The 15,971-nt window shown below is 38.3% G+C and overlaps 1 protein-coding gene across 2 annotated transcripts in view; it reads right to left on the minus strand.

Moving 5' to 3' along the window:
• Positions 1–641: 641 nt before the first annotated feature.
• Positions 642–15,971, minus strand: part of CDC42SE2 (CDC42 small effector 2) — a 104,430-nt gene continuing 89,100 nt past the window's right edge. Inside the window, exons 4-6 of one of the 2 annotated variants that reach the window (XM_008576244.1) lie at positions 5,732–5,833; positions 1,788–1,904; positions 642–1,217 (exon numbers count right to left, since the gene is read on the minus strand). In XM_008576244.1, the coding sequence (XP_008574466.1) occupies positions 1,806–1,904; positions 5,732–5,833 (201 nt within the window). In that variant the 3' untranslated portion in view covers positions 642–1,217; positions 1,788–1,805. Of the gene's footprint in view, positions 1,287–1,787; positions 1,905–5,731; positions 5,834–15,971 lie in introns of both variants that reach the window. The other variant, XM_008576243.1, reaches the window with a different exon arrangement.

The raw sequence follows: 15,971 nt of genomic DNA on the forward strand, positions 1-15,971 counted from the left end.
AAATATGTAGAATACAGAAAAGCCAATGACTCTGGAGGTCTGCACTTAGTAGTACATGCCAGAAGCTCAACAGACTGCTACTGGAAACAACTGAATACCATAATATTAAACATAAAATAAAAACAAGTAAAAATAAAAGAGAATGAATACACAAAGAAATGAGTAGCTGGGCCGGCCCGGTGGCGCACTGCTACAGTGCGCCGCTTGGGAGCACGGCGGCGCTCCTGCCGAGGGTTCAGATCCCACATACAGACCAGTTCCCGCTCACTGGCTGAGCGAGGTGCGGGCGCAACACTGAGGGTTGCGATCCCGTTGCCGGTCCGGTCCGGTACGGGCGCGACACTGAGGGTTGCAATCCGTTGCCGGTCACGAAAAAAGACAAAAAAAGGAAAAAAAAAAAAAAGAAATGAGTAGCTAATAAGATGAAGATGCTGAGAATCTGAGCAGATGAAAGTATTACCACAACACTCAGATACATAACATACCTGTTTACAATCACAGGTTCTTGCTCTCAAAATAAATATATTGAACATTTAAAACAGAATGAATGCCTTATGAATGCAAGCTTTTCTTGTATTACAATTCTAACCAAAAAGACCAAAATATCATACTTCTAAAATATGCTACAAGTCATTTTTTTCTGTGAAACTGATGTGACTTGGTGCCACAGATAAACTTTCTCTATCTAATAGCAGCAGTATCATCCGCCCATGGCAGCAACGAAAATTTAATTTCTGGCATCCTATGGGCTCTTATCAAAGCAACCTCATAAAGCATGCAGATATATATTCTGTTGAAGTTTCAAACAAATAAAAATGATCATTGTGCTTGTGGTCTCACACCTTCCAAAATATACATAAACATTAATGGCAACAAGTTAACAATAGCAGGTCCTTGCTTACCAATAAAATCATAAGGCAGAGGGCTAAAGGTGGAAAGAAAAATGTTTAAAATGGAAAAAAGTTGCAAAATGGTGCTAGCATTCACAAAAAAGATCATGCTAAGATCAGATCCATATTGATTAAACATTGAAAATTCAGTTACAATTCAAAGAACTCTGTCCATAAGTCCAAAGGCATGCACGCCAGCTGAAGAAAATGCAGGATTCATCTGACAATATCTTCTTCAGAGCAGAACAGTAATGTCTCACCAGAGTAATCACAAGAGAGTGACAAGATGCCATCACACTTCTTTTTTTATAATTAAAATTAAAAGAACTGCAATCACAAGACAAAAAAAAAAAAATTACAGAATAGTGGACAGAGAAAATAGAAATTCACAATGACCTATAAAACCAAAAGAAAGATTAAAATTATTTTTATACTTTCAGGGTTCATCATTTTTAAAAGTTGTCTTTTTTTTTATTTGAAAAGTTTATAATAAAGTGTTAACTATAAAGTTACTCCACTACTTGTGAGATTACCTACAGTATCAATACTCAAAGTAATAATTTCGCTCTTGTTTACAGAACACATAAGCATCTTATCACCAGAATCTCAACCAAAACCTCTTCCCCAACCAGATGTCTCAAAGCACTTAAAAGTTATTCACAAGGAAAAGAATAACCTAAAACATATTCAAATGTAGTAACTCCCTGTGACCATTCTTTGAAACATTTTGCCAGGTAAAATATTTTTGCCTCTCCCAGTAAATTCACAACTTAAAAAAATAATAAGACAACAAAACATAGTTTTTTAACCCCAAGGCTTAATTAAGGCTGTCTGTGGAGTCAGTTTGTTGGCCATGTCTGGCCTTGAGGTCCGTGCCCCCAGCTCTGAGGTACTCACTGGAGAAGGGACCCAGGGCTATCCTGCCTTCGTATCCACGAGCTGCATCTGCACATTGGCAGACATTCCTCCTCCATAGCCTCCCTTGGACTGCATTTGGTTCTGAATAGAGCTAACCTAAAACAAAAGAGAACAAAACAAAATGGAAGTCAGGAACAAGGTCCACTGCAATTAACTGATTCTTTTCCCAATATTTCCTGGGTAGCTCTTTTCAGAAGGGCACTTTTATAAAGGGAAAACAAAAATCTATACATTTTCATGGGCTTAAAAATTTTATGGTTACAAAAGCAAATGGTGAGGCTAGTAATTGAAACATTTTTTGCAACAGCCCACACTTCCCCCTACTTTCATTACTTCCCAATTATTAAAAGTCAGTTTTGTAATTCATAAGGCACTTGGTAACATTTCAAAAACAGTCAAAAACAGGGCTGGCCAGTTAGCTCAGTTGGTTAGAGAGTGGTTCTGATAACACCAAGGTCCAGGGTTCAATCCTTGTACCAGCCAGCTGTCAAAAAGGAAAAGAAAAAAAAAAAACAGTTCAACTCAACTTTCTGTTCCTCAAGCTCAAGTATCTTAATTTATAGACACCTCACGTATATGATCACCTCAATTACTTAGAATAAAATCAGAAATAAGAAAATAAGCATAAATGAAACCAGACCAGCCAAAGATAAATCTTAAAAGTCTATGTGGTAAAATTACAGTCTTAATATAGTCTAATAAAGTAAAAAAGTCTAAGAATCCAAGATGAATTATACTCCAGGTTCATTTATTAATATTGTAACTGGATGAACTATTTATCCTCTCTGAATATCAGGCTTCTATCTGTAAAATGGTTAAAATGATAATTTCTCCTAACCACATTATAGGGCTATTTTCTGATAGACTGTAAGATATATAAATGCTGGGGTATTTTCTTAATTTGCTGAAACAATGGTACATAAAGTCATTTGCAAACTATGACGTGCTTTAGTGTATCATTATGGACAATCTTAGTTCATATATATCAGAAGCTGTATGGAAGCAGAGAATTAGAGAGTCAGGCTAGATTTCTAGAAAAAGAAAAACAAGCAATAAGATTTTGGAAGTGATGGCTTAACAGTGAAGAAAGTCAGATCACCTGTGGTCTGATCGAGGATCATATGGAATAAGCTCCAAGGGCCCTTCATACTTCCACAATTGGGGGGCAGGGCAGGAGGGGGGACACAACTGAGGCACCATCCATTCATTAATCTACTTATGAAATACTTACCAAGCGCTCATAATAATATAAAGTATTACTTTTATATTTGCAAGGTGCTTTTTCATTGGTGATCCTGCATCAATATACTATGTTTAAAGAAAGTAACAAGACTTGGCTAATTTATTTTTGCAGTAAGGCAGGTTTAAATATATACTAAGAGAAGAGAATAGCAAAATATATAATGCATAGCTTATTTAAATCAAAAGGGCTTAAGTGAGAAAATGTATTTGGCTCTTAAATGGGTTCATTTTTACTGATCCAAAAAATTTACTTATATGGAACATCTTACTCCAATGATATCACATAATAAAGTGTTATTATAATATCTGTATTCACATTAATCAAATGACTACTTTAGGTAAGAGTGTAAGAAAAAGAAATGAAAATCCATAGGCCTATTAGTTTTGAGTAAACTTGCTCAGTTGATGCAGTCTGAGGAGACTATGGCCTGCCATATGACATTAGTCCAAATTCCTTATCTGCCCCTTTATAGTAGCTAACATCACATTCTGAGGCACAGACTTGATTTCAGCCCTGATACCAAGTACTTTCCTACCTAACACAGCACATTAGCTTTTGTAGATATTTTAGGCCTAATTTTAAAAGATCTTTATGTTTTACATTGTGTATTCATAGTGCCATGCAGATTCTAAGAAAGAAAAAGTATTTTTCCTCCAAAAGTCAATTACTCAATTTTGAACTAGAGGATCTGGATTCTCTCATAACCTGCCAGTGTTGAGACTGAACATATTATTGTAACTGTGGATATACAATATTTTAACACAATAGGGTTATATTACTGAAAAGTTCACAGAAATTTTTTCTGGCAAGGAGTTAGTATAAAAGGTAGTCTTGGGAAGAACAACATATTTCAGGGAAAAAAGAAAATACAAGTCATTTGACAATTCAATAATCCATGAACATGCATCAAGCCATGTTCATAACACTAGCTGCTCAGTTCTTACAATAGACGAGAAAATATTTATTTGGATAAACAGCAGCATATGTATTTATGTTTTTGTCTTATTTGCACTATTATTATATAGGAGAACATCTCTCTGAGTCAGGCTTATACAAGTTAGAACTATCAATGATACTTTCAGGAAACATACTGATGGAACAATGCCCTTGCTAATAGCAGGAACTCAGTGCTCTGTGGGGGTGGGATGGTGATTATCACTTAGAGACAACGAACTCATATATGAAATGACTACAAAAAACCTTCGGGAGACACGTTTGGTTTTAAGCTTAAATACTTCATAAAAAAATCGACTTCAGTTGCAGAAAAGGTTGGTAGAGACTTTAGGGTAGAACCCGTACAATCGCTGAGGTCCCACCTTGACATACATCTAAACTGAAGAGGCAGGCTTGGAAGCTCTGCGAAGTACAGTCCTAAAGTTCTTCCTAAGTTTATGGCAAGCAAAAAAGTTAATTTTACCAATGACAGGATTTTCATTGAGACAGAAATGCCAGGGAGCAATCTTAAAGGAAATTCTGAAATGTCCATAAACAAGATTTAAAAGGTTAACAAATACCATGAACTAAAAAAGCAATAGGGTCCCTTTGGTCTTTCATGATGTGTTGATCCTGGAAAAAGCTACTGAATCTATTTTGACAGCAGTATGATATATCTTACATTTCCACAAAAGCAGACAAGTGAAACAAATTACTTTTCCTATAAATTTAAAACAAAGAAACTGTTTCTAGGAAACAACAAATGTCATTCCTTTACCTAGTAACAAGTGACAAAGGTGTTCACTGTATCCAGGATACTCATTCTATTTTAAAGTCCCTGTTCTCTTGTTAAATCTTGTTAATGCTCCAGTAAATCAGAATCATAACTTCATGTGTATAAAACCTTATTGACTTTCCGGTTCTGAACACGTTAGGGATCATCTAACACCTATTTACTTGAGTCATAGAGAAAAGAGGCCCTTAACACTTAGTGGCTTGCTTAAGTGTACAAGTGAGGCAGAGCCCCATTAGAACCCTCATTTGGTGCTTCTTCTATTGTACTACATTCTGCCTTTCTCTCAGGTGAAAATTAAGGAATAGAAGAATTCAGTTGTGTAAATCTAAAGTCTATTCTGAAGTTCACTGAAACCTCTATAAAAGACACCCAACTGATCTTCGTTATTTATGGTTATTCATTTCCTACTGCCAAATATGACAATTTCTTGCTGCCCAAAAGAGATGCAAATTCTAATCCTCTGCTTAGTGCCCAAGAACTTATTTTATAGTAAATAAATAAATCACGAACATTCTAATATCAGATAAAGGCTAATATTTTATAAAGAAAATGCAATAAAAATGTTTGCAAGAGGCAACCAACTGATCTTAAGAGAACAAAAAGAGATTACACATTAAAAGGCTGATCTCCAAGTCCCTTTGGTGGGAGCATGAGAATAAATGGGATATTAACCTCTATTCTTAACTCAAATCCTTAAAGTATTTATTCAAGAGAAATGCAGCCATGAAGAGTTTAGTACAAGAAATAGAAACAAATACATAACTTGACAAATTAGAGGAGAGATTAATTTTTCATCCTTCGTTTTCTTCTCTCTTCTATGCTCACATTATGTATTTATATTCAGCGTCTACAAATTCATTTAGCACACTGTTATTAAAAACCTATGTACCAGTCACACAGGTTTCACATGACCATGCCCCAAGGCTGTATGTATTCCGGCATCATACTTACTGAATTCATTCCACTGAACAGGTCTCCTGATCCTACATGAGCCGTGTGTACAAAGTTTGTTGGCTCTCCAATCATACTTCGGTCAATCCGTCGTCGCCTTTTCTAAAATATGGGAAAGAATGTGTTGAGAAAATGATCTTATTAACAAAAAACTTATATACTATAGATAAATGACTTTGTTTAATAATATAATAAATTTGCCTAGGATACAAAAATGCCTCTTAGACCACCACAATTACCTCTTATGATGAACTCAAGAGAAATATATGCACAAAAAATGATTAGTAAAGCAAAGTAATAGATTATTTAGAACTTAGTAGATATTTGGTCTTGCTTTGGCCATCCACATATAACCATTTAAGTTTTATTCTTTTTTAAAAATGAGACAAATATAGAAGTATCATCAGTCACCATTATTGTTAGCAAAGACCACAGTGTGACTTGAGCACACACTCTAATTTTAAATATTACTTTCTAGCTTTCATCATTAACAAACTGATTATATTTTGATGGTTATTACTAGATTATACCTAACTACCTTTCCATGCTAGAATGATTATGATTCTGTCATTTGGCTGTCTTGTGGGTGGGAGATTTGGTCCTAGTCCATTCACTGTTTTCTGGTCTATTCTGGCTGGGAATGAAACTCTCTCCAAACTCAATGAGGCTGGGGCTTACTGGCTCTCCCTAATTTCCGACAACCACTTCTTGCAAGGTGCTCTCCTAGTCCATTCACTGTTTTCTGGTCTATTCTGGCTGGGAATGAAACTCTCTCCAAACTCAGTCAATGAGGCTGGGGCTTACTGGCTCTCCCTAATTTCCGACAACCACTTCTTGCAAGGTGCGGAACCCTATTTCCCAGTAACTTTAGTCACCAGTTGGAGTTCTTGCTCCCACCTCAGCGGAGGGGCCACTGGCACAGTTGGGTTAGGGACCTAATACCAACTCTGCTTAACCCAGATGGCTTCCCTTTCAGCAGCACAGAAACTGCAGCCTGCCTCCAAACCAAAGCAAGTTATAAACTTTTTCGATTAGGCTGTCTTTGAACATAATATTTTTATGTCAACATCTGTTGAAGTGTTGACATGATCCTGATAAATCCTAGAATTTTATCAGGACAGTCCCATGTCACAGCTCCTAAGGGTCAGAACATGATTTTCCATAAAACCACAGAAACGGAGAGTTAGTTCACACACATATTTTAGAAGTTGATATATGCACTGTTTTACTGTCTTCTAGCTTTTATTGTTGCAGATTAGAGGCCCAGAAGAAGCCTGATACTATTCTTTTGAAATATGTATGTCCTTCACCCTCAGAGTTCAGCAATGACATTGTTGGGTTTTCCTTCCAGTAATACTGCGTGACACGTGGTGATCCCTCTATCTGAACACTGGTATTCTGTATCTTAGAAAAGTGTTCTTCTACTATTTCTTTGATACTGCTCCATGTGTTCCTTTTTCCTATTTCTAGAGCTCCTGATATATAGACATTCGAATGTGTGTGTTTCTGTGTGTATTATTTCTTATATTTTCATTTCTCTTTATAATTTCACTGTATTGGAAAATAACTTCGCTTGATCCTATTTGGGAGTCCAGAAACTTTTTCCTAAAAATCAGAGAGTAAATATTTTAAGCTTGCATGCCAATACAGTCTCCATCGTAGCTTTAACTGAACCCTGCCGTTGTAGTATAAAAGCAGGTACAGATAATACATAAGCAAATGAGTGTAGCTGAGTTCCAGGAAAAATTTATTTAAAAAACAGGTGGCAGGCTTGATCTGGCCTGCAAGTAGTAGTATGCAGATAGCTCTAAATCAGTAACTTTTTTAGTAGTAGCCACATTATTTTATTTTTCTACTATGGTTACTTTACAGGAACTCTTTGTTATGAGATGTCATTACAATATTTTTAAATCTCAGAGAATTTGTAGTATAGGTTTTCGTTTTTTCCCTTAAGATGTTTGACTGTACAAATTATAACACTAGGGAGCAGAATACTCTCATGTCTTTATTTCTCTAAATTTAGTTACTTCAAGACCTTTTTTTAGTTGGTAAGAAATTCAAACTATCTTTTGGGGGTCCTGTTCCACAGGATCATATAAAACTTTCAGGTTAAAATGGTCCAGATCCTATGTCTATGTTTTTTAATCTATTTCTTAGCACAATGCACTGGTTTCCTGCTATCTTTTTCTTGCATATTGCTGCTTCAGGTGCTCTTAGGGGTGCTTTATATTAAAGACTCCATGCTCCTACCCACAGACCTGACATCCTACAGCTCTTCTGTGATCTAGGATGCTGCAAGCCAGCAACACACTGGTCTCTTCCACTATGTTTCCCATCTTTTCCCCAGACTCTCAGTTTGTCTATTCCCACGCACCACATTCAACATACACTTCCCTTCATACTATTCTTGTTTGGGATGATAAAGCTTAAATTCTCAAATGAGCCTGAAGAAACAATGCTAGCTTCTCTTTTTAAGGATTAAGGCAGAGAAAAAAAGATGCTAATTACTATTTTGTGCCTTTTTTTCCTTCTTGATAATATACTATTATATTTCCATTAAATTTGCTTTGTTAGGAAGCTGTTTGTCCAGACACATCCAAATGTATCTTCACCATCATAGGACATACACTTTCCCAGGACCTGGGCAGGACATGGGGTTTCTTCCCCAGTAAGCCCCTTGACTGAAGGTTAGAAAGGGGGGTTTCCATGTTGTTGGCACACTCCAGAAAAGGACAGACACCTCCAGTTAAAGAAAAAGGATAGCATGGGACAGTGGCATCTGAAGGACTGCAGACTTTTCCCAAGGCCTTGTGTAATCAACATGCAGGGACAACTGCTTCTGATATGCAGACAGTGCTACTTGGCTCAGCCGGAGGGCCCTCTCAAGCAGGGGAGGAGCTGGCATATTTTGGAGAATGAGACCTACGTCCAGGCCGAATCTTGATCAGCCCTTGCCCTGTGAACATGAAGAAACACCTTCTACCAATTCCAAATTTGCATCATTTCCCCTGGAAGGCTTAGCAGAAGGCTACGTGCAGCCACACCTCCACTTCAAGTGATTTATTCTAACAGTTAAGTTACTACAGGACAATGGTGGAGGAGAAGAGTCACTATGGTATGCTCAGGCCACCAGCCATCTCACTCAGAAATGTTTCCTGAAAGAAGGAATGAGTGGATATGCTTGTGAAAGAGGAGTATTATTAACACACACCACAAATCATATAGCAAACGTTATGATTACTGAGGGGGTATGTCAAAAAAGCAGATAACTAAACTGGTTCCAAGAAGCTACTCTCACACTGAAAACCAAAGGACGGGAAGACTCGAGCTTACTACTATCCTAGTGACCGTGTTATTAGATAACTAATTTATAAACCTGAAAACAGTGAATAATTTTCAACTTGAACTTTGCTGAGCTGGGAGTCAGACTTTATACTGAAAGGTTTCTTCATGCCATCTATTCTAACCTTGCTCTTGAGATATGAAAGCAGAAGCTTTCAGTCCTTTCCTCCTTAAGGCTGGAAGGAGCACTGTGTTGCTAGAGAACAGTAAAGAGTAGAAAGACCTAAGATGAAAATGGTAAGATAATCTAGAACCAGAGCACACAGGGTTTGTACACATGTAAAGAACTGAAGTGTGTATCCTCCCAAGAACAATGGGAAATAACTGAAAGGGTTTTAAAGTAGAGGAATGACATGATCAAATGGATTTAAAAGGCTACTACACAATAGCTACAGGTGGAAAGCAGTTTGGAGGAGGCCAAAAGGAGAAGTTATTATAGTTATGATGGTGAAAAGGGGATCACTTGGATTCAACTAACAGCAGCAAAGATGGAAAGAAGTGGTCATATTCAAGAGGTATTCAGTAGATAAAATCAATAGTATTTGGTTGTTGGCTGGATTTGGGAATTGAGGGAGAGGTGGGAGTTAAGAAAATATACACAGCTTTCAGATTTAAAAAGAGTATGTACAATTCACTGGGTTAGATAATACTGGAAGAGGACCAGGTTTTAGGAAGAAGGTGAAAGATTCAGTTTGAGACACAATGAATTTGAAGGTATCCAAGTAGAGCTACCAAGAGGACAGACAGATACACAAGTACAGATATAGGGTTTTGAAAGAGGCTAAAACTAGAGATAAGAGATTGAGCAACGCCAGCATAACAAAGCTGAGTTTATAAGACTTCCTAGAGGATAAGTTCATAGAGAAACTCTAATTTTCTGAGATTGGATAGAAGAGGAAAAGCCATCAAAGGAGATGAAAAGACACAGCCTGAAAGTCAGTAGGAAAATCAGCAGTGTGTACTGAAAGTGTCAAGGAGCAACAGGCAACAGAGTTGGAAGGTGGTCAATTAAGGACTGAACTCTGCTCACTGGATTTAGCAACATGAAGTCCCTAGGCAACTTGGTGACTGCTGTGTCAGGGGAGTAACAGGCACAGAAGACACATCAGAGGGGACTGAGGAGAACCTAGGTGGTTAAAAAAAAAAAAGGAGAAAAAGAACACAGACAACTCTGGAGAGAAGTCTGGCCTTCTGGACAGGAAGAAGACAGGGCAGAAGTTGAATGGAGAATAGGAAATGCGGAAAAACTGAATTTTTTTCCCCTTAAGATAGGAGAGGCTTGATTATGCTTAATTTCTGATTGGAAAGATCCAGTAAAAGAGGTAAAGAAAAAGAAAGAAGGAAAAAGAAAAACTGAAAGTAAACAGAAAGGATTTTCAATTTTATAAGGTTCCAGAGAAGGTAGGAAGGATGGATCCAGACACAGATTGAGGTGTTCTTTAGACTTCTATTATAACATTCTTAATGAATCAAAAACCTAGGTTCTATGGGTAATTAAATATTCTAAAATATAAAAATGTAATATTTTTCAGGCACAATGTGGGCATTTAAGGAATAACACACTTTTTTAGTGTGCTGATTAAGTGTTTGAGATACACATAAGATTTATATCATGGGCAAAGAAGGGGAATTCCAGAGTGAGGCCTCTGCAAAGAAAAACAGGAAACGGTGCACTCTGTTCTGATATGTATTAACCACTGTCAATAGTAAAGAGTCACCATGTTTACTGGAAACATACTTTATTCTTTATAGGAAACTTTATTATGACTGTCAACCATCTGAATAACGGTTGCTACCCTTAAAATATTAACTTCTACTCTGCATAAGATCAAGTACACAACAATGAATAGCTATGTTAGCATGGAGGGGGTTAGGCAAAATGTCTCTTCCTCGGACACTTCTGCATAATCTCTGCATAACACATCCCCCCAAAAAATCATTATTAGAGATAATAAAATAATAATTTGGAGTAGACACAAGGAGAGAAAATGAAAAGGCTAATTTTAAAGGATTTGCTACTGTGTGAACCTTGTTTGCATCCTGATCTGAACAAACCAACTCTAAAAATACATTTACAGGACAAAAAGGTAACTGAAAAACTGACTAGATATTAGATGACAATACGAAATTACTTTTCATTTATTTTTGGTGTGGTAATATTATGGTTATCTTAAAGAGTTCTTGCTCAGCAACAAAAAGAAATGAATCATTCATACGTGCTACAACATGCATGAATCTCAAAATAATTATGCTGAGAGAAAGAAATCACAAAAAAAGGGACATACTATATGATTTCATTTATATAAAACTCTAGAGGGGCCGGCCCGGTGGCGCACTGCTACAGTGTGCTGCTTGGGAGTGCGGCGACGCTCCCGCTGAGGGTTCGGATCCCACATACAGACCGGCTGCTCACTGGCTGAGCGAGGGGCGGGCACAACACCAAGGGTTGCGATCCCGTTGCCGGTCCCGGTCCGGTACGGGCGCGACACTGAGGGTTGCGATCCGTTGCCGGTCATGAAAAAAGACCAAAAAAAAGGAAGTAAAACTCTAGAAAATGTAAACTAACGTATGGTGACAGAAAGCAGATCAGTGGTTACCTGGGGGAAGTGGATTATGTCATTATCTTGATTGTGGTGGTGATTTCACGTGTATATGTCAAAACTGATCAAATTGTGTACTTTAAATATGTGCCCTTTATTGTATATCAACTATACCTCATTAAAGCTGTTTTTAAAAAAGAATCCTTATGTCTTACAGATATATTCTGAAATATTTTTGGATGAAATGTGATGTCTAGAACTTGTTTTAAAATTACCCTGTGGGAGACGGGTTATAGGTGAAACAAGACAGCCCCCACTGATAACAACTGAGCTGGTGCCACATACATGGGAGGGGTTCTCTTCCCTCTACTTTTATGGATGTTTCATAATTTTCCTAATACAAAGTTTAGAAAAAAAATTTAATTCATGTTATGTACTCCTACTCTTACAAATTTACATAAAAAGTGTATATTATGTACTAATAAAAGTGGTGACACAGGTATGAATAATAAACAAGATTAGAACTTAATCTTGTTCTCATTCTTTCTCATGTCTTAAAATTCTAAGGTAACTCTCTACCCACTTTCTATCTTCCTCCCAAAACTATTAGACGATATCTTGTTCACCATATTTTAAGTTTTTAAAAAATATACCACAGAGCTACCACATATGGCTAGCAATAGTATCAATTTAGTATATAACACTGCCATTCATATGTATCATTCACATGCACACATCACACACTTCTCTGAAAATAAAACCACCATCCAGAACAACAGAAATGGCTGAAACCATGATGTCCAGTGGCAGCACGCTCAGCGTAGTCAGAGCTTCTGCTTCCTTTCCCTACAGTTTTCTCAGCTCTGCCCTCTTTCTCATGTCAGTTTTAGTCTCAGGCTGGTAGCCACAGAGTTGTAGCAAGTCAGGCCTTCCGTCTGTGCACAATGGCATCTAGAGGAACAGCTCTTTATTAGAAATAAAGAAAAATTCCCCTGAGGTCTCCATAGAACTTCCTCTGTCATTTCTACAAGTTCTACCGCCATTCTTGAACCAGCCTCCCTCAGCAGCAGAATGTCTTTCTTGGGTCAAGCTCTTGAACTCAATCAATGCTAAAGAAGGCAAGACCTCCATGAATGGCACTGAGTCTAATTAGGAATCACTATGAACACAGGGGTTCAGTGCTCTAATTGTGTGGCTCCTATACAATAGAGCAGAGATGGAATGAATGTTGTGGTCACAATGATAATGTCCACCAGGGCAATTGTTCCAAGTCTTAAAAATTACTAGGCAAACATATCTTTTCAAAACTTGGAATAAAAAATTCAGAGAAAGGATTATTCTGAGATTCTTCTTCCAGGACACTCTTTTCTGGTTTCCCACTATCTCTCTGCTTTTGTTCATCTTGTGTAAACTGGCATTCTCTAGAATGTCTCAGGTCCCTCTTCTGACTTCTCTCATGTCTTCAGCTTACTAACTCTAAGCTGATGCCTAGTAAGTCTATTTTCTCTTCTCTGGGCTTTAGACTACACATACATTCTACTTCTTACTGGACACCTCCATGTGAATGTCAAAAGAGGATACTTACTTCCATAACCCCTTCCTTGTCTTCATTCCCTATTTTGGTAAACAACACTTCCACCAGTAGTGCAAGCCACCGCTCGCTCCTCCTTCCCCTCCTATGGCATCTAGTCAGCACCATATCCTGTGGGTTGTACCCTTTCACTCTCTCCATCCCCAGTTCACTGCCACAGCCTTATTTCAAGTCCCCTTCACCTTTCACCTAGGTCACTGCAGTAGCCTCCTAACTTATTTCCTTCCTCTTCTATCACCTTTTTCCCCTTCCCAATTTTCATCCTATGTCTAGATCTACCTTTCTAATGTACAAATATGATCATGTCATGCACCAGTTTAAAACACCTCAATGGCTTTCCAAAACTTTCAGGATAAACTCAAAATTCCACAGCATATGAAGTCCCATTTATCTCTCCAGCCTCATCTTTTACTTTCTTCCTTGCACCCTAAACTTTCATCTTCTACTTCCAGCTCTCTAAATGTGCTACGCTCGCTCTCACTTCTGTGCCCTGTGCCTGGAGGGATCTTTTTTTTAACTGCTCCTTAATTTGATTAATTCAGGCCTTACTGCTTTGTATCCTTTAGTCTGGGGTTAGGTACTCCTCCTCTGTGCTCCCAAAGTGCCTTGGGATCACCTCTACCAAAGTAAAATTTATATATCACATCCAATTTAAACCGTCCACTGGACAGGAGATATGTTCCTATACAGACAAGGCATATAAAGTGTGAGTCCACAAGGGCCAGTGCTATGTGTTGCACATGGCGATTCATCAACAAATGTTCTTTAAAGGAACAAATTCACGAATGTATAAACATTACATTCACACGGTTGTTAAGGCTTAATTTTCAAACACATTTTTTGTAGCAATGTTAATATTCTACCTCTCTCACCTTTATAGAATATTAATCCATTGTAGCTTCTATAAAACAGCAATTACTTAATCACTTAAAAGTTAAAACTATTCTCTAGGCAGCTTAGTGTGCAAACATGTGCCACTGAGGAACAGATGAAGGCCAAGTCCCACATACTAACAGGGCACAAAGTTAAGAGCACAGTATGATATAGCCTGAGGGAGTTCTAGAAGTAGACACAGAGTAAATAAAGAGAATGAAAATATTGGCCTCCTGAGGCAGTGAAAAAAAAGTTGGTAATTTCACGGTACAAAATAACAATCATTTATGCCAATGAGGCCTAAGTAAATGAAATGTTGAATGATATACCACTGACTCAACTTTGTGACCTAGAGAAACTCAGTTGAGTTCTGTAACTGAATCCCCCTCCTGTGAATTCTATCAAACAGGCCCATAGTTTCCAAACTGTGTGTCGAGGCATGCCAGCAAACATCTAGGGGCACCACAGGATATTTTCATTTTGAGGGAAACACAGTGATACTCAACATATGTATGACACTGTGTGAACTACTAGCTCAAGATAATTCACAATTTCGGGCCGGCCCGGTGGCGCACTGGATAGTGCGCCGCTTGGGAAGCGCGGCGGCGCTCCCGCCCGAGGGTTCGGATCACACGCACCCAAAAAAAGCTAGTAGGGAAACTTGCCAGAATTTGAACCCAGATCTGCCAAAACTCCAAAGTCAGACCATAATTGTGTCTCCCAGTGTGTAAATATCTATCAAATACTTTGTGCACATGTGTGAACATGCCAAACTTTGAATGATTTAAGTATAACCTGTATTTTAATACTTAGGACAGCATCATAAAATTAATTTCTAAATGAATATTGAAATTTATCCAGTTAATTCACAATTTCAATATTAGAGCATACATTCTCTTCAATGGTGTATCTCTGTGAAGTTGGGTTTTCACTGGTTGCTATAAGGGCCGGGGCGGGAAGGGGGGGAAGCCAGTATGGAACTGGAAAAGGGGGTGGAAATTTTCAACTTGATTCCACATTTAAGAAAGTGTGTAATGCCCAACAGGCACAAACATCCCATAGGAAGTAACTGTGGTTATTTAAGAATGAAATAAAAATATTTTTCCTTTCTATTTATGTCTCATTTTTTCTTTCTTTTTTTTTTTTTTTACTTTTTATCTTTTTCCGTGTCCGGCAACAGATCGCAACCCTCAGTGTCGCGCCCGTACCGGACCGGGACCGGCAATGGGATCGCAACCCTCGGTGTTGCTCCTGCACCTCGCTCAGCCAGTGAGCGGCCGGTCTGTATGTGGGATCCGAACCCTCGGCGGGAGCGCCGCCGCACTCCCAAGCGGCGTACTGTAGCAGTGCGCCACCGGCCCGGCCCCTATGTCTCATTTTTTCAACTGGCAATTGGTTGTGAGGACATAAATCATTACTAAGTTATTTGGACCAAATTAGTTAACAAATCTGTCCAGTATTTCTATGGACCTATGGGCACCTCGAAAAAAATTACTGAAGAACACCAAAACTAGGGTTTGGGAGCCTCTGAAATAAGGCAAGTTAGTTTTTGAAATATTGACAGTGTAATTAGGCACCAAGCATTTCTAAAACAAACAGTAATTTTTTTTCTATTATGCCAGTGACAATAATTCCCTGTGTGCATGAGCTGCTTTCAAGTTGCTTCCTGTTATCCATCCAGTTCACAGGACAGGGAAAAAAAAAAAAGACTAATAAAAGCTATACTAATATAAAAATGTATTTGACATTTTTTGATATAAAGAATAAGGATCGGGCCGGCCCGGTGGCACACTCGGTAGAGTGTGGCGCTTGGGAGTGCGGAGGCGCTCCCGCCGAGGGTTCGGATCCCATATAGAGACCGGTCCGCTCACTGGTTGAGTGCGGTGCGGGCGCG

The sequence above is a fragment of the Galeopterus variegatus genome, unplaced genomic scaffold, assembly GCF_000696425.1.
Source record: "Galeopterus variegatus unplaced genomic scaffold, G_variegatus-3.0.2 Scaffold1314, whole genome shotgun sequence".
NCBI lineage: Eukaryota > Metazoa > Chordata > Mammalia > Dermoptera > Cynocephalidae > Galeopterus > Galeopterus variegatus.